General features: G+C 49.5%; 1 protein-coding gene across 1 annotated transcript; it reads right to left on the bottom strand.

The window, feature by feature from the left end:
* Window positions 1–16,413: 16,413 nt before the first annotated feature.
* LOC135644185 (uncharacterized) lies at window positions 16,414–18,519 on the bottom strand. The gene is made up of 2 exons (XM_065161651.1): window positions 16,676–18,519; window positions 16,414–16,555 (listed from the first exon to the last, which is right to left on the bottom strand). The coding sequence occupies exons 1-2, from the start codon at window positions 18,517–18,519 to the stop codon at window positions 16,414–16,416; spliced, it is 1,986 nt and encodes a 661-aa protein (XP_065017723.1).
* Window positions 18,520–18,817: the final 298 nt, after the last annotated feature.

The following is an 18,817-nucleotide window of genomic DNA, read 5'->3' as shown; positions in this document are numbered from 1 at the left end:
AATATGTTTTATTTTTAAGTTAATTTTATTAATCTAATATTAATATAGACTACTAGATGTCTACGTTTTAATATCATTATTTTTACAATATTTTATTTATTTAGTTATTAATTTTTATCTCACCTCGAATGAGCTAATAGATCGATATATTTCTTAAATAAATAATAATTCCTCAATTATTTTTTGGTTTGATTAAAATGTAACTTAATTTGATATTTTTAAAATTATATTTTTGTATATCCCATTAAGCCAAAACCAACTAAGTTCATTTTGTAAATAAAAAGTATAATGATTGTTGTTTTCAATAGATTGAAAATTTTAATATATTATTTATATAATAATATATTTAAATTACAATTTTTTATTAGCCATGGCGTATGCGTTTTTTTTAGCATCAAATTTACTAACTCGAGGTTGGTTGCCCTATGACAAGAGGGAGAAACGACCCAACTCGATTTGGGCTCGATGATGGACAATGCGTGTGATCCTGAGAAGCTAAGAATGGTCGGAGAAGGAATAAGGCGCAATAAATTTGGATTTTGATTGATCACTTAATGTATTATCCGAAATCTCGTAAAAAATTGATATCGAGGTTGCCTGACCCTTATCCATCTGATGGTCAAAGTTAGTATTATATGATATATATCGAAAATAAGGATGTAGAAGAGCTCGAGAAATTATGAAAAGAGGGTATTTAAACCCAATCACTTGTGACAGTTTTAACCGTTTGGTAGTTATAAGAAGGCATAACCACATACTAAGATGGCAATTGAGGTGGAACAACCTTCAATGAAATGGATTAACCACTCATTATGGTGGCATAATATATGTTGATGTGACTCAACCATCTATCGAGGTGGTATAGCGTTTGTTAATATGGCTTGACCACTTAAAAATGTGGCATAGCATCTACTTATGTAGCTCAACCACTTGTCAAGGTGGCGTAATATCTATTGACATGGCTCAATCAATTGTTATGCTAGCATGTTGCCTAATTGTTGAAGTTGTGACCTTCATTGATGAGGTGGAGGTGTCCATGTGTTGGTCCTTGGGCAGTCCACATTATTCATATCACATGTCCCCTCATTGTGTTTCATCGTGGAAGGCTTTTCAAACGAAATGCAATATGCATACCTCTTAGGAGAGGATTGGCCATAGACCAAGTGTTGTTATGCTAGGTCTCAATCGGTTATACTTTGAGTCTAACCTATCAATGTTAGGTTGGGAGATTTTTAGCACGCTTGACCCGTCCACATTGCAAAGAAAACCGAATGATGATCGTTAGGTTAGTGAGACTTTTGTCGATCAACTACGATAATACTGACCCACTCAGATCGGGTAGGGAGAACTTTACATCCTATCAAACTGCCTACTCAGGGAAAGTGGGGCCTACGATAGAGCTGGAGAAATCACATTGAACTAATATGATTGATTGTAGTAATTCCCCTTTTTTTTCTCCTAATTTTTCCACATTAGGAAGAAATCTCTTGGAGTTTTGTTACGCCTATATTGGGCATATTTTCTACATCTGGTTCTGCTTACATTAGCAAGATATTAGTTAGCACCACCTACTTTTATTTCTCTCGACCTCCTAATTTACCCTGTTTTTAGGGTTATATAAGGTGCCTCTAAGATAGAAATGGTGAGCTCCTAAGGTGCCACATATACGAAGATTGAGGTTGGTAAAGGTTTCCCAACCTGATCCCTACGATATCCAAGTTAGTGACTCAAGGTGTATAAGTGCAAGTCCAAATAATCCCCCTTTTCTCTATGTTAAAAGTGAGTTTTTATAACTAATTGTAAAGAGTAAGAAGGATGCTTCCAATTACCTTTCTGATCATAAATGCACCTCGAACACATTTGGCCTTATGCCTCTATTATTGTAAATTTCTCTTTATGTGGCTCAGGTTTTCTTGAATTACGCACTTCTTGAATTGTGGTTGATTTCTCTTCACTCGAGTCAGGTATTCCCGAGCACATTTGGCCTTGTGCCTTTGCCATGGTGGATTTCTCTTCATGTAGGTTGAGTTTTTTCGAATCATGCCTCGGGTACATTTGACCTCGTGCCTCCATCGTGACAGATTTCTCTTCACGTGGGTCAGGTTTTTCAGACTCGCACCTCGAGCATATTTGGCCTCATGCCTATGCCATGATGAATTTCTCTTCATGCAAGTCGGGTTCTCCCGACTCACAGGCCTTAGGCACATTTGACATTATGCCTCCGTCATGATGGATTTCTCGTCATGTGGGCTAGGTTTTCTCGATTCCTTGGAGTATAACCTAAATCTCATATCATTTTACTTTATCTATCTTTTTAATCCACTATAACCTTGTGATTGTGATCCTCTATGGACATGAATATACATTCCTTGAAGAGGAAGATTCCTGGCTCCTCTTTGGGCATGGCGATGGCCTCTTTGGCCTCGGCCACTATTTGTGAGTCATCGCTCAAGGCTTCGAGTCTGACTTAATATAACTACCCTGGTAGCACTAACAAGCCGAGATATTAGCAAGATATTAGTTAGCGCCACCTACTTTTATTTCTCCCGACTCATAAGCCTTAGGCACATTTGACATTATGCCTCCGTCATGATGGATTTCTCGTCATGTGGGCTAGGTTTTCTCGATTCCTTGGGGTATAACCTAAACCTCATATCATTTTACTTCATCTATCTTTTTAATCCACTATAGCCTTGTGATTGTGATCCTCTATGGACATGAATATACATTCCTTGAAGAGGAAGATACCTGGCTCCTCTTTGGGCATGGCGATGGCCTCTTTGGCCTCGGCCACTATTTGTGAGTCATCGCTCAAGGCTTCGAGTCTGACTTAGTATAACTACCATGGTAGCACTGACAAGTCGAGAAAGAAGTAGAAGGTTATCATGAGAAAGGTGCCTCGCCCCCAAAGGGGTGGGGAACCCAAGGAGCTAGGTCTAGAGAAGGAGCCTCCTACCTTCATAGCATTGGCACCTTCAAAGGGTCCTCGAAGTTCCTGATCTTATTCAAGGAAAAGAGGGGATAGGTCAAGGTCGATGTTTGACTTATGCAAGGGTAAGCCCTTGTTGTTCACAGCTATATAAATAGATGACATGTCAGACTTGGCCCTTTGAGCTCCACTACAACCGAGATGGGAGGGTTTGCGTGAGGAGCAGAAGGTGTAGAGTGTGTTGGAAAATCTTGGGAGCGACATCACATGCACAACGGAAAAACAAGAAAACAAAATCCCTAATTTCCTAAAAAGATGTTTGTCGTCATGGAAGATTGGTATGCAAAAATCCACGAAACAAACTGAGTATAGAATAGATTGTGTTACCTAGGGAGATCGTATATCCCTGTTTCCTTGCAGATCTCTAGGAGAGGGTGAAGAAGGTCAAACGTCCTCCTCTCTAGTGGTGATTCACACAATAGGGCTACGACGATGCTTCTCAAAACTCCAGGCCTACTCTGAGGTGGAGAGAGGAAGGAGAATAGGAGAGGCAAGTAAAAGCTCTTGTCTATGAACCACTGAATCCCTCCTATTTATAGAGGTCCCCTGTCAAACCCTAATGGATCCTCCCTAGTGGGTATTGGATCTGCATCTAATTACCCAAGCCTTTTAGATTAGTGAATCTCTATCCAATAATGTCTCATGGGCTCTTATTGGATCTCGTCCATGGGATCCAATAATTCAAGGGCTTATTGGATATCCAATAAGATAGGGGCTCTAGTGGATATCTAATATCCGAACCTCTACTTTTCGTAATACCTACCATATGTGTGTGACCCTCTAGGCCCAATATCGAGTTGGTCATGAGTCATACCTGTCATAACTCCTTCTAACTCAATGAATTATTATCTCTATAATAATTCACTTGACTTATCGACTACGAACGTACTAGGCCACTACGTCGTAGTCTCTAGATGATATAGGGGAATCCAATCCATTAGACCTGTCCGTCCTCAGTTACCATATACCTATAGTCCCTCATCCATATAATATCCTAGAGATCGTATATCGGGCATGGTGCTATCAGACCTATACGGTTTCTTCTCGAATCTCGCTCTAATCGGATTCTCCCGGAGAACTCTTTCTCTCTCAATCCGAATGATCCTGGCTAGGAATTTGTCTGAGCAAGAACACATAGGATATTCCTCTCATGATGCCGAGAATGGATGATCCTCTATCGACACTCAATAGCCCTTGTAAGGTCGACTACCACTCCCAATGATCAACTGTACTAGATCTAGAACATCCAAACCTATAAGTCTGGTATCCAAGAGTGGAGCACTCATACAAGACATCCTTGGTGTCTCAAGTCTAAGGACCAAATATACCACTAGGACTACAGAATCACTGTCTGACAATAAGGCATTATTAAGCATCCAACATTCCATAAGCGGATCAATCAGTGAACTCATTCTCCAATGAGCACCTGTACTGTATGCTAGTCATAGGTGCCCAGCAAGCCAATCACGTGAGTGATGGCACATGTGACTTGATAAAGAATCTTTTTGCTTATTATATTTTGGCATATATCACTTGGATATCCGACGGAGTCCTTGTCTTATTGGATATCCAATATGCCCATGAATTATTGGATCCCATGGATGAGATCCAATAAGAGCCCATGAGAGATTATTGGATAGAGATCTAGTAATCTAAAAGGCTTGGGTTATTGGATGCAGATCAGAGCAGGCTTGGAGTTTTAAGGAGCGTCGTCGCAGCCCTGCTATGTGGATCACCGCTAGAGAGGAAGACGCTTGACCTCCTTCACCATCTCCTAAGGATCTGCAAGGAAACAGGGATATACCATCTCCCTAGGTAACACAATCTACTTTATACGTAGTTTTTCAATTTCGCAGATTTTACGCACCAATCTTCGCATGACGACGAACATCTCTTTGGGAATAGGGGATTTTGTTTTCTTGTTCTTCCGCTGCGCATGTGATGTCGCCCCCAAGATTTTCCAACACTGTATCCCTAATGTCCCCACACGAGCAGCTATGAGACCAGCTGCATCCATCATATGGATGGGTATATAGCACACCAGTCTATCCGGTTATCATGATGTTCCTCTCAAGTAACCTATGACCGGGATTATTTAGGATTTATGTTTAAAGGTAAATCGATCTCATTATCGTGATCTCACCATGATCCGATTCCCATTGCACAGATCCAAGGACATCACAATATATACATGCATATATGTAATAGTTAATATAAAGTGATAAATGCCAAAATATAATAAGCAAAAAGATTTTGTTAGGACCATTTTTTTGAGCTTTTGAATAATGTTTATTGAGTCCATTTAGTTTGGTTGTTTATTGAGTTGTTTTGGTTCAATTAGAGACAGGTAGAGATTTATTTAATATTTATTTATTATTAGAGTTCAAGTCCAAGTGGACTTTGGGTGGAACGCTATAAATAGTGATGTAATCCTTTCTTTTCGAAATCAATCAATCAATCAATGAAATGTTATTCCACTCTATGGCCAAATCCTAGAAGGTTGATCCCCTCGAAGTGATCAAGGAGGGTCGATCCCCTCGAAGTGATCAAGGAGGGCCGATCCCCTCGAAGCGATCATTATCATTTCCTTTTCTCCCATTTCTTCCATGATAAGATCGTAGGGTCTTATCATTTGGTATTAGAGCGATGATAAGACTTTAGGGTCTTATCATTTGGTATTAGAGCGATGATAAGACTTTAGGGTCTTATCATTTGGTATCAGAGCATCCCCATTTCTTCTATTTCTTCTACGATCTTCCATTTCTTCTACGATAAGACCTTAGGGTCTTATCATTTGGTATCAGAGCATCCCCATTTCTTCGATTTCTTTTACGATAAGACTTTAGGGTCTTACCATTTGGTATCAAAGCGGCGATCCTTAGCGTTCTCACTACAGTGTTGCCGTAGCTATAAAAAAAAGAAAAGAAAAGAAATTTGTGTGGGGAAGGGTGAAGCCAGCAGCCACGAACGTCGATTTTTCTCAACCAAGAAGGAACCTTTGCGTCTTGGTCAACGACCATCTGCTCCTTCTCCACCACCATCGCTACTACCCAGCCAGCAGTCGCCACCACCGTCGCTGCCCCCTTGCTGCAGTTATCTTCATCTTCAGAAAAAAAAAAAAAAAAAAGAAGAAGAAGAAGAAGCCGCAGCCACCCATGCTTCCCCTGCCGGACCCCTGCTTCCGGCCAGCCCACCCGCTGTCATTGCTTCCTGACGGAGGGACCACCACTATCGCCGTTGTTGCCCAACCAGTAGCCACCGCCGCTGTTGCCGCTGCCCCCACCCGGCCATCGACCTCTCCTCCTAGCTTCCTCATCTCGCTCGAGCGAGAAGGACTACTGGTGCCATTTCCCAGCCAGCGGATCACCCCATCGCCGCTTATACCGTTGGCGACGCTGCCCTAGTCCACCATTGTGTCACCCCCTTGGGTCGCAACTGCAGCCGCCGGTTGCCGCAGCCCCTCCTTGCAGCGGTTGTAAAAATAGAGCTTCCTTTGTTGCCGCAGCCCCTCGTCGATCCCAGCCAGCGGACCACCCCATCGTCGCTTCTACCATCGGTGACTCTGCCCTAGTCCGCCATCGTGCCGCCCCCCCCTCCTTGCAGCGGTTGGAGAAACAGAGCTTCCTCTGATGTCGCAGCCCCTCGTCGATCACAGTCGCGCCTCGAGCACCGTCGCCTTCCAGCCGACCCACCACCGCTGCCAGCCACCGTGCGACGACTGCCGCTCACCTCCCATCCGCCGCTCCCCCTGGCTCGGGTGAGAACGACTACTACCACTCCCCCTTGCTCTGCCCCCTTGGTGACCGAAACAGGGCAATCCTCTTGCTGCTGCGAAGCAATCGCCGGTCCTCTTGCTGCTACAAACGCCGGTTGCCACCACCGTCGCCGCTACTGCCCAGCTAGTGATAACGCCGATCGCCGCTTAGCCTGCCACCATCGATTCCTATTTTCCACTGCAACCTCAACCTCGGCAATGCCACCACAACCGCCCTCCAATAGCACACGCAGCAAGCTCTTGTGCGGCCGCTTTAACCTCGGCAACGCACGCACCGACTCCTCTTCTCAACCTCGGTCGCTTCAACGATACCATTGTGTCCTCAACCACACGCGATCGCTCGGCGTCACCAAGGCCTCCTTCCGTAGTGCGGTAGAGATAGAGTAATGCAGCCTTCTATCTGTGCCATCGCAACCACCACAGCGATAGGCCCTTGGCAACACTGCCCCCAACCGCACCATCATCGTTGCCTCCCAGCCCTCAGTAGTAGCGATCCCTCCACGCAGCGACCATAGCAAGCATCGTTGCCTCCCATGCAGCGAACACAACTACATCCCCGTATCCTCACAGCAACCCTTCATTCCAATAGTGCTACCACCGATTGCATCACAACAACATCACCGAGTAGGGCAGTGATTTATGCCCTAGTCTTGACACTAAAAACAAAAGTTAAGATTATAGATTTGTAGTCTTACGAAATGGCCACCGATAACTCAGTGAAAGCACAAATGGAAGCATTGAAAATTAGAATTGAGAACCAGTTGCAAGAAATACTTAATGATTTCAAAAAGGACTTACCAGGGAGCCTTAGTAAATTTCAACAAGGTGGCAGCTCAAGTTCTATGTTGCACAAATCTGGAAATACTAGAAAAGGGCCCCAAGATTATGACATAATCTACTCATACATGAAGATGGATGGACAACTCGCCAAAATTTATTAGATTTCTATAGTGTTGGAATATCAATGTAGGTTTAAATGATTGTCAAATCAAGCTAGAGATTGGTCGGAATGAAAACTTCTAGATACATTTATTGAAGTGCTTATTCCAGAGATCCGATGTGAAGTTAAGGTTCGTCAATGACGCACTATGATAGTTGCGATCTCATTCGCACATCTACATGAGAAAAAAATCAACAGGGAAAATCATGGAAACAAAAGTGACAACAACCAGATGATCAGTAAGCCACCCACCCCATCTATTCTCAACCAAAGCCTTGACACCCAAAGACTAACTCAAGAAGAACTCAAGGAAAGATCAACAAAGGATCTGTACTATGATGAAAAGTGGAGTATTGAGCACCAATGTAAACAAAGGCAACATAAGATGATTGAGCCAATTGGAGAGGAACCGAAAGCAGAAGAGTTGGACTTCGATTATGAAGGTGTGGAAATTTATGAAGATATTGAAGCCATCACAAATACAGTGCATACATTGGCTGGCTATGCTAACACACAAACTATGAAAATCAGAGAAACTTTAAAGCATCAGCCTGTCACTATGTTGATTGATATGTGCAACACTAATAATTTTATGGACAGGAAAGTTGTAGCCCGATTAGCTTACCACATTGAAGGCTGTGACAGATTCGAAGTAAAGATTACTGATGGATGGATTTTAACTTGTGATAGCAAAGGTTAAGAGATTCTTGCAACGATTACTATACTGAAAGACCGACCTGTTGCTTACACTGTCAAAAAGTGGAGACTACACTTACTTGATCAATGGGTTATGATGCATTGCAGATAGCCTATGATTGAAGCACTGAAAGAGAAGCTCCTCGAGATTGATGCTGCTCAGTCTTGAGGACAAGGCTGATTTGAAGAGGGAGGAACTGTTAGGACCCTTTTTTTGAGTTTTTGAATAATGTTTATTGAGTCCGTTTAGTTCAGTTGTTATTGAGTTATTTTGGTTCAGTTAGAATCAAGTAGAGGTTTATTTAATATTTATTTATTATTAGAGTCCAAGTCCAAGTGGACTCTGGGTGGAACTCTATAAATAATGATGTAACCCTTTCTTTTCGAAATTAATCAATCAATCAATGAAATATTATTCCACTCTGTAGCCAAACCCAAGGAGGTCGATCCCCTCGAATTGATCAAGAAAGACCGATCCCCTCGAAGTGATCAAAGAGGATCGATCCCCTCGAAGCGATCAAGGAGGCCGATCCCCTCGAAGCTATCATTAACATTCCCTTTTCTCCCATTTCTTCCACGATAAGATCGTAGGGTCTTATCATTTGGTATCAGAGCGACGATAAGACTCTAGGGTCTTATCATTTGGTTTCAAAACATCCTCATTTCTTCCATTTCTTCTACGATCTTTCATTTCTTCTAGATAAGACCTTAGGGTCCTATCATTTGGTATCAGAGCATCCCCATTTCTTCGATTTCTTTTACGATAAGAACTTAGGGTCTTATCAAATTCCATGTCAAGTCATACATGTTGTCACTCACATGATTGGCTTATTGGGCACCTATGACTAACAATCTCCCACTTGACCTAAAGTAAATCACTTATGTGTCTAATCCTCACCAGATCCTTCTGAAGCTTAAAGATAATCTGAGACAATGGCTTTGTCAGTGGATTTGCAATGTTATCTACGGATGGAACTCTTTCCACTACTACATCTCCTCAGGTCACATTCTCTCCAATAAGTTGGAACCTCCTCAGAACACTTCTGATGAGACCCGGGTTCCCTTATTTGAGTAATCTCCCCATAGTTATCGCAATATAAAGAATCAGCTCCTCGCTACTTAGCCCGACTCCTAGATCTATGGTGAACTTCTTCACCCAGACTCCCTCCTTTGTTGCATCTGCTGCAGCAATGTACTCTGCCTCTATGGTCGAGTCAACAGTAGTATCTTGCTTGGAACTCATCCAACACACTGCTCCTCCATTCAAAGTGTACATAAAACCCGAATTTGACTTTGTATCATCGACATCAGACTGAAAATATGAGTCCGTGTAGCCTTCAACCCTGAGGCTACTACCTCCATATACTAGTAAAAGATCCTTAGTCCTTCTCAAGTACTTAAGGATATACTTTACTGCTTTCTAATGCTCCAACCTTGGATCCTCCTGATACCTGCTCACGACACTCAGAGCATGCGCTATATCAAGCCTAGTACATAGCATGATATATATGATAGACCCTATCGCTGTTACATAAGATATCATATCAATGTTCGCCCTTTCTTCTGGAGTCTTTAGGGACATACTCCTAGAAAGCGATATCTCATGTCTCATCAGTACGAGACCTCTCTTGAAATTTTTCATGCCAAACCTTTTGACAATGGTTTCTATATACCTGGGTTGGGATAAGCCAAGCATCCTCTTGGATCTATCTCTATAGATCCGAATCCCCAAGATATAGGATGCTTCCCCTAAGTTCTTCATGGAGAAGTGTCTATATAACCAAGCCTTTACTACGGATAGCATTCCTATGTCATTCCCAATGATCAGGATGTCATCCATATATAACACCAAAAAGATGATAGCGCTCCCACTTACCTTCCAGTACACACAAGGCTCATCTGTATTCTTAACGAAGTCATAAGATCTGATTGCCTCATCAAATCTTATGTTCCAACTACCCTCACGACACCCTCAGCACGTGAAACGGAAGTCACTGGTAGACTTCTAGTGGGGATCAGGATCCAATCAGTGTCTTAGTATAACCTTGAGGGACTCGACTAATCACACTAATCTTAAAAGGTATGTCGATCACAACTCCTTGTGATTCCCATCCTATTTGGCCTCTTAATCACCATGGTCTCGAGGGACTCGACCAACCATGATGTTCGGTTAAGTCAATACCTTCGTTACAAGATGAATCTGATTTGATAATATACCCTTAAGGGACTCGACCAAGCATACCATGTTCTCAGGTCTCCGGTGACATCTTTATGTCATAAGCAAGATAGCGAATCGTGATATAGGTGAGTCTCGAGGGACTCGGCCAACTCAACATACACCGGGAGTCGGTTCTTACCTATAACGATGGAAAGCCACATGGGTCAATCTAATTGCCTCACGTTTACTGACTTAATATTATAGAGAGAGAGAGGTTTCTATGATTTGGTCTCCTAATATGACATGTCACACATATATATATATATTTAATATATATTTACATTGCATATAACCATATATATATATATATATATATATATATATATATATATATATATATATATATATATATAGGTATCAAAAGGTTTGATACCTGCTCGTGACACTCAGAGCATGCGATATATTAGGCCTAGTATATAGCATGACATACATGATAGACCCTATCGCTGTGGCATAAGGTATCATATCAATGTTCGCCCTTTCTTCTGGAGTCTTTGGGGACATACTCCTAGAAAGCGATATCCCATGTCTCATCGGTATGAGACCTCTCTTGGAATTTTTCATGTCAAACCTTTTGACAATGGTTTCTATATACCTGGACTGGGACAAACCAAGCATCCTCTTGGATCTGTCTCTATAGATCCGAATCCCCAAGATATAGGATGCTTCCCCTAAGTCCTTCATGGAGAAGTGTATAAATAACCAAGCCTTTACTACGGATAACATTCCTATGTCATTCCTAATGATCAAGATGTCATCCACATATAACACCAAAGAGGTGATAGCGCTCCCACTTACCTTTCTATACACACAAGGCTCATCTTTATTCTTAACAAAATCATAAGATCTGATTGCCTCAACAAATCTTATATTCTAACTTCGGAAATCTTTCTTTAGTCCATAAATGGATCTAAGCAACCTGCAAACCTTATTTGGGTAGTTTCTTCGACATGAATCTCTCAGGTTGTATCTTATACACCTCCTCCTAGATGTTCCCATTAAGGAATGCAGTTTTTACATCCATTTGTTAGATCTCATAATCATAGTATGCTGCAATGGCCAATAGAATTCGGATGGATTTTAGCATTACTACTGTTAGTGTAAACACCTTTTTTTCTTAGCCGTGACCCGAGAGGTCGTCTCGGCTCGTTCGGGGGTCCGAATGGCGGGGATCTCCCTGGGGCGATGCTCGTCTCCACCGGGGCGGTCGGGTGCGGCCTCGGACTCGGGGCGATACAGCGACTTCCTCCGGGTGGGGACTCCTCGCCTGCGCGCCCCGAACGGGAGTCCTCGGCTTGATACCTGCACAAAGGTCGGGTCGGCTTGACCCGACCCCTCCGACGATCAAGTTAGAGAGATGCGGTCGCGGTTGTTCGGGGGGTTCAGCTTGATCTCTTCCCTCTGGCTCGAGGACGTTTATAGGGGGAACTCGGCACTATCGGGTGCGCCCTCCCGTCGGTCGGGGCCGTATCTCTGATGGCGTCCGACATCGTCGAGGACCTTGCGTATGGGAACGGGGAATCACAGGGTATGGGCGAGCTTCAACCGCTACCTACTCCTGTCTCGTCCTACTGTGCTGGGTCAACTGAGGGACTGTGGGCTCAGTGAGGCTGACGTCTGGACGCAGACCGTTGCCCTCGTTGCTCTCCCTGGGGCGCCGTGCCTGTCCACGTGCGGGGGGCGTCGCCGGGAGTGGGGTTTACCATTTTTTGCCATATCATATCCCCCCCCCAAAGGAAGCCATGGCTCGGCATCGGACGGTGGGGATTCGAGGCGTGGCTTTGATCGGTAAGCAGCGGTGTTCTTCGAGGTTCACAATTGAGGTACAGGTCCGGGGTAAGTAGGCCGCGCTGCATAGGCGCTTTAGCGCGGCATGAGGTCGGGGAATACGTTTCGGGTGTGCGGGCCGCGCCGAGGATGTGGTCTCGGGAACATGTGGCCGAGGAGCACATCTCGGGCGGGCTGGCCGCACCGAGGAGGTGGTCTCGGGGGCATGCGGCCGAGGAGCACGTCTCGGGCGGGCTGGCGGCGCCGAGGAGGTGGTCTCGGGGACATGCGACCGAGGAGCACGTCTCGGGCGAGCTGGCCGCGCCGAGGAGGTGGTATCAGGGACATGCGGTCGAGGAGCACGTCTCGGGCGGGCTGGCCGCGCCGAGGAGGTGGTCTCGGGGATATGCGGCCGAGGAGCACGTCTCGGGCGGGCTGGCCGCGCAGAGGAGGTGGTCTCGGGGACATGCGGCCGAGGAGCACATCTCGGGCGGGCTGGCCGCGCCGAGAAGGTGGTCTCGGGAACATGCGGCCGAGGAGCACGTCTCGGGCGGGCTGGCCGCGCCGAGGAGGTGGTTTCGGGGACATGCGGCCGAGGAGCACGTCTCGGGCGAGCTGGCCGCGCCGAGGAAGTGGTCTCGGGGACATGCGGCCGAGGAGCACGTCTCGGGCGGGCTGGCCGCACCGAGGAGGTGGTCTCGGGGACATGCGGCCGAGGAGCACGTCTCGGGCGGGCTGGCCGCACCGAGGAGGTGGTCTCGGGGGCATGCGGCCGAGGAGCGCGTCTCGGGCGGGCTGGCGGCGCCGAGGAGGTGGTCTCGGGGACATGCGGCCGAGGAGCACGTCTCGGGCGAGCTGGCCGCGCCGAGGAGGTGGTCTCGGGAACATGCGGCCGAGGAGCACGTCCCGGGCGGGCTGGCCGCGCCGAGGAGGTGGTCTCGGGAAACATGCGGAAAGATCGTCGTTCTTTTTAGGCGTTGAGAAGTCGCAGTGGCCGTTCTCCACGTCGTCTCCTGCAGCGGCTTTGGGTCCGCATTTATGATGGGGTGTTCGTTGGTCTTCCCTGATGCGAGTGGGTGTGCGGATGAGCTGTCGGCCGCTAGGGGGAGACGAAGGGACGTCTCTTTCGGCGGGATTTTTCTTACATAAATGGCGTACTCTGCCCATTTTACGATTCTTGCTGCTGAGTCTTGGACCTCGTTGTTTCTCTTGTTCGTTCCAAAAGCCGGTAAGGATGTCCTTCTCACCTGTCTCTTCACCTTCGTCCCTCGACAGAGTCCGGGAGAGCATGCCTCCGTCTTCCCCAGACGAGGAGGCGGCGCTATCCCTTGAGGCTCTAATGTGGTCACACGACCTCGACTCAGTGGTGAGCGGGTCGTCGCTGGAAAAGCTCCGGGAGCGTTATTACATCCCGGAGGAGTTTGTCCTGGTTGCCCCTGATCCGGGGCAGCGGTCATACGACCTGATCCCTCGCGGTTTCGCGCTCACCCAAGATGCCCTAGAGGCCGGGCTGCGCCTTCCCCTTCACCCTATTATTGTTTCCTGTCTTTCTTTGTGGAGGATTTCGCCTTCCCAGGTGGCGCCTAACTCATGGCGTTACCTAGTAGCGTTCTTAGGGGAATGTTACTATGCTAACATCACCCCTACGCGAAACCTCTTCCTCTCTTGTTTTCGCCTTCTCAAGGGGCCGGGGGGCTACTTCGTGTCAGCCCGGGCCGGCTTTCGCGTCGGGGGAGCCCCTTCGAACAACAAAGGGTGGAAGGGGCGGTTTTTCTACGTTAGCTGGTCGAAGGATTGGGGCTTCGGAGTTCGGTGGGCGGTGAGGGCGATAGATAACACCGTCCCGGACTTGAATGGCGAGGAGCGTCGGGACCTGAAGAAGCTTCGGGCAGTCCTTCCTGGTTCTCAGGCCCTCCGAGCTATGACCGAGGAGTGGCTGGCCGAGGCGGGTCTCAGTCCGGCTTTCGGGGGTATGTTTATAGCGGGTGTTCTTCGCGTCTTGTATGTTTACACAGTTTGTGACGGTTTGTTCGTTTCCTTTGTAGGAATGAAGCTTCTGTCACTCCGCGGCGGTCGCTCATCGTCGGCCTCTTCCCCACGTTCGCCCGCTGCATTCCCTTCGCGCCCCTCAGCCGACCCGTTGCCCGGCTCGGCGGATGCTCCATTAGAGGTTCCGGAGGGGCGCCCGTCAAAAAGGGCGAAAACAGCTGGTACCGGGAAAGCCAAGGCGGGGGCCACCCCTTCGACAACCGTTGGCGCGAAGCGGACCGCTCGGGACGAAGGGCCTTCCCAAGAGGATGTGTCTCGCCAAGGGGCGGCCGGGAAGAGGTCGAGCTTGCCTACGGCGGATGACCTGTGCGGGCTACGCACGGGGGCCGGCGAGCCCCTATGGTCGCTGGTGATGGGCGAGCTTCCACCGGGGGAGGCTTCCGACCCGCTAGTCGCCCGCTGGAAGGGGCTGTCCCGAGGGGACAAAGTGTGGGCCGGGGGAGATCCCTCGGCCGCCTTTCTCCGAGGAATGCTCCACCCCGACTTGGCTCGGGACCTGTATACCCTGCCCTCGGAGGCCATGCTTAGCAAGGCGGGGCGGTTTCTGACACTGGTAAGTGTTTTGTCAATTCCGGGCGTCCTCGTGACCGTGTGCTGACCCTTATTTTCCTGTGGCAGGGCCTCCATTATTCGACGGCGCTGATGGACCGAGTGCGCGATGCTGGCCAGATAATCTGGGACTTCAGCGAGCGCAACTCCGAGTTGTGCCGCCAGCTAGAGGAGGTTCGGGCTGGGTCGGGCCCCGAGGCGGTAGCGGCTGCGGAAAAATGCGCGACCGATTCCGAGGAAGAGGTGGCGCGCCTACGAGCAGAGCTCGAGCGGTCGGGTGATTCAGTCAAGGAGCTCCAGGAGTTCCTCCGTTTGGCTCGGGCCGAGCTCCGCCTGTCGAAGTCAGAGGCGCTTGGTCTCTCCAAGAGGGCGGAGGAGGCCGAGGCTGAAGCCCGCGCTGCTTCCGAGGCGCTGGCTGAGGAGGTTCGCCTTCGCCCGTCAAAGGACAAGGAGGCGATCGAAGCCTACAAGAAGTCCAAGAACTTTGAGCTCGGACTGATCCGAATGGGACGAGTATCCTACGAATACGGATACAGAATCACCCTGGGTCGCTTCGGCTCGTGCCCTCCCGGCTCCGAGGTGGAAAGGGATCCGTTCGCCTCTCATCCCGTGGATCTGGAGGTGGACATGCCGGAGGACGTGCCGTTCGACGACCGCCCGAAGACTCCGGGAGAGTAGTGAGGGTCGTTTTTGTATGTCGAGGTCGAGGGTGTGAGGGGTTTCTGTATGGGTTTTGGCTTCTGTATCCCCTCCTTCTTAATAAGATGATCTTTTCTTCCGATTTCTGTGTTTGCGCAGTGTCTATGTCTTCAGACAAAATATTTCCTAAGGTTTTGTATGTTCCAAGTCCGGGGCACGGGGTCGCCATCCATTGTTGCGAGTCGGAACGTCCCCGGTCGGGATATTCCGATGACCCGATAGGGTCCCTCCCACTTTGGGGCCAGTTTCCCCCTTACTTGGGTGGGGTGGCTGACCTCGATTTTGCGCAGGACCAAGTCCTCTAACCTTATCGATCGGGGTCGCACGCTCCGGTTGTAGACCCTCGCTACGGCTCTTTTGTAAGAAAGGGCTTTCTGGTGTGCGTCGGCCCGTCTTTCCTCGAGCAGGTCCAGGTTTGATCGGAGCCCTTCACCCGAGGCTTCTTCGTTGTAGTCTGCCGTCCGCGGAGTCGGGACGGCTACCTCGGGTGGCAACACGGCCTCGGTCCCGAACGCGAGGCTATAGGGAGACTCCCCGGTCGGGGTCTTGGGGGTAGTGCGAAGCGCCCACAGGACGCTCGGGAGCTCGTCGATCCAAGCCGATCGGGTAGCGGATACCCTTCTCTTGAGTCCGTCGACGATGGACCGGTTGGTTACTTCAGCTAGCCCGTTCGCCTGGGGGTAAGCCACCGAGCAGAACCTCAGCTAAATTTTGTGCTTGGCGCAAAACTCCTAGAATTTCCTGCCGGCGAACTGAGGTCCATTGTCGGTGACGATGGACTGGGGCAGGCCGAAACGAGTTATGAGGTTTCTCCACACGAACCTTTCCACTTGCGACTCCGTGATGGTTGCTAGGGGCTCGGCTTCGACCCATCTGGTAAAGTAGTCCACTCCCACGATGATGTACTTCCGCTGGCTGGAGGCGGGCGGGAGAGGCCCGAGTATGTCCAGTCCCCATTGCGCGAATGGCCAGGCACAGTCGACGGGGGTGAACAGGACCGCCGGCCGTCGGGCGGTGCGGGCGTGCTCCTGGCATGAGCTGCACCGCCGCACGAGAGCTTTTGCGTCCTGGCGCATGGTCGGCCAGTAGTACCCCTGTCGGAGTACCTTGTGCGCCAGGGCTCGTTCGCCTATGTGTTCCCCACAGGCCCCTTCGTGCATGTCGGACAGAACCGTCCAGGCTTCGCTCGGCTCCAGGCAGCGCAACAAGGGGCGCGAGAAGGACCGCTTGTACAGCCGTCCTCCTTCCTCGGTGTACCACGCCTGCGTCCGACGCAAGCGCCGAGCTGTAGTTGTATTGTCGGGTAGGGTCCCGTCCTGCTTGAAGCGTAACATCTCCTGTACCCAAGTGGCCGGCGCGCCGTGAGCGACGGTGGCGACGACCTCTATGGCTCGGCGGGGGAGTTCTTCGGTCTCGGGCCGAGCCCAGGGAGCCGGGCCGGACGCCAGTTTAGCCACGGTGTCGGCTCGCTGGTTCTCGCTCCTGGGAACATTCGACAATTCAAAATGGGCGAACCTGGCGGCAAGGCTTCTTACCTGTGCTAGGTATTTCGCCATAGTCGGGTCTCGGGCCTCGTATTCGCCGTCGAGCTGCCTAGCCACCAGCTGTGAGTCGGTGATGACGCGTATGTCGGTCACCCGCATTTCTAATGCCAACTGGAGCCCCGCCAGGAGAGCCTCGTATTCTGCCTCGTTGTTGGTGGCCCTGAACCCGAAGTGGAAGGAGCGCTCAATCGAGCGGCCGTCAGGTGTTACCAGTACCAGCCCCGCGCCGGCGCCTTTTGCGTTGGCCGAGCCATCTACGTGGAGGGTCCACGTGTCACGCGGTGGCTCGAGTTCTTCGCCTGTATTCGGGGTCAGCTCCGCAATGAAGTCTGCCACGGACTGGGCTTTGATGGCGGTCCGAGGTACGTACTGTATGTCATGCTCGCCGAGCTCCACTGCCCATTTGAGGAGACGCCCTGCAACGTCGAATTTGGACAGAACAAGCCGAAGCGGCTGATCAGTTATTACCTCTATCGGGTGGGCCTGGAAGTAAGGGCGGAGCTTCCGTGCCGACAGGACGAGCGCCAGCGCCAGCTTTTCGATCGGCGGGTAGCGTTCTTCTGGCCCGCTCAGCATGTGGCTGACGGAGTAGACCGGCAGTTGATCGCCGGAGATTTCTTTGACTAGAACCGAACTGACTGCGTGCCGGGAGACGGCAAGGTAGAGGCTCAACTTCTCCCCCGGGGAGACCGAAGCGAGTCGAGGGAGGCTGGCCAGGTGTAGCTTCATCTGCTCGAAGGCCCTCTCGCATTCCGCCGTCCATCGGAAGTTCTTCGGATCCTTCAGGGCCTGGAAGAAAGAGTGGCAGCGATCTCCCGATCGGGAGAGGAAACGCGATAAAGCGACTAGCCTCCCGTTAAGGCGCTGTAGGTCTCTGATCGTCCGAGGAGGCTGCATGTCAATGATGGCCTGTATCTTTTCCGGGTTGGCGTCGATCCCTCTCTCGTGTATGATGAATTCGAGGAATTTTCCCGAGGTCACGCCGAAGGCGCATTTGGCGGGGTTGAGGCGCAGGCCGAACCTCCGCAGAGTGTCGAATGTTTCTGCCAGGTCGGAAGGATGAGCCTCCGTCGTTCGGCTCTTTACGATCATGTCGTCGACGTACACCTCCATGTTTCGTCCGATCTGGTGGGCGAACATCCTGTTCACCGTCCTCTGGTAGGTTGCCCCGGCGTTTTTCAACCCGAACGGCATAACTTTGTAAAAATATATCCCTTGCTCGGTGAGGAAGGCTGTATGTTCTTGATCTTCGGGTGCCATCCTGATCTGGTTGTACCCGGAGAAGGCGTCCATAAACGAGAGTCGGGCGTGGCCGGCCGTGGCGTCGACCAGTTGGTCGATCTTCGGCAGGGGGTAGCAATCTTTTGGGCAAGCATTGTTGAGACTGGTGTAGTCAACGCACATCCGCCAGCTTCCATTAGGTTTTTTGACAAGGACTACATTGGAGAGCCACTGTGGGTACCTTGCCTCTTCTATGAAACCAGCCGCCAGAAGCCGGTTTACTTCTTCTCGGATGGCCAGTTGCCGATCCGGGGCCTGCCGCCTGGGCCTCTGTTTCACCGGGCGGGCGTCGGACGAGATGTTCAGGCGG

Source organism: Musa acuminata, chromosome BXJ3-8 (genome assembly GCF_036884655.1).
Source record: "Musa acuminata AAA Group cultivar baxijiao chromosome BXJ3-8, Cavendish_Baxijiao_AAA, whole genome shotgun sequence".
Taxonomy (NCBI): domain Eukaryota; kingdom Viridiplantae; phylum Streptophyta; class Magnoliopsida; order Zingiberales; family Musaceae; genus Musa; species Musa acuminata.
This window is presented reverse-complemented; position numbering and strand designations above follow the sequence as displayed.

Coding starts and splice junctions, on each gene's coding strand:
- LOC135644185 (XM_065161651.1), bottom strand. CDS start 18,519: ATGGACGCCTTCTCCGGGTACAACCAGATCAGGATGGCACCCGAAGAT. Junction 16,556..16,675: donor GCCCGACGGCCGGCGGTCCT/GTTCACCCCCGT, acceptor CTACTTTACCAG/ATGGGTCGAAGCCGAGCCCC.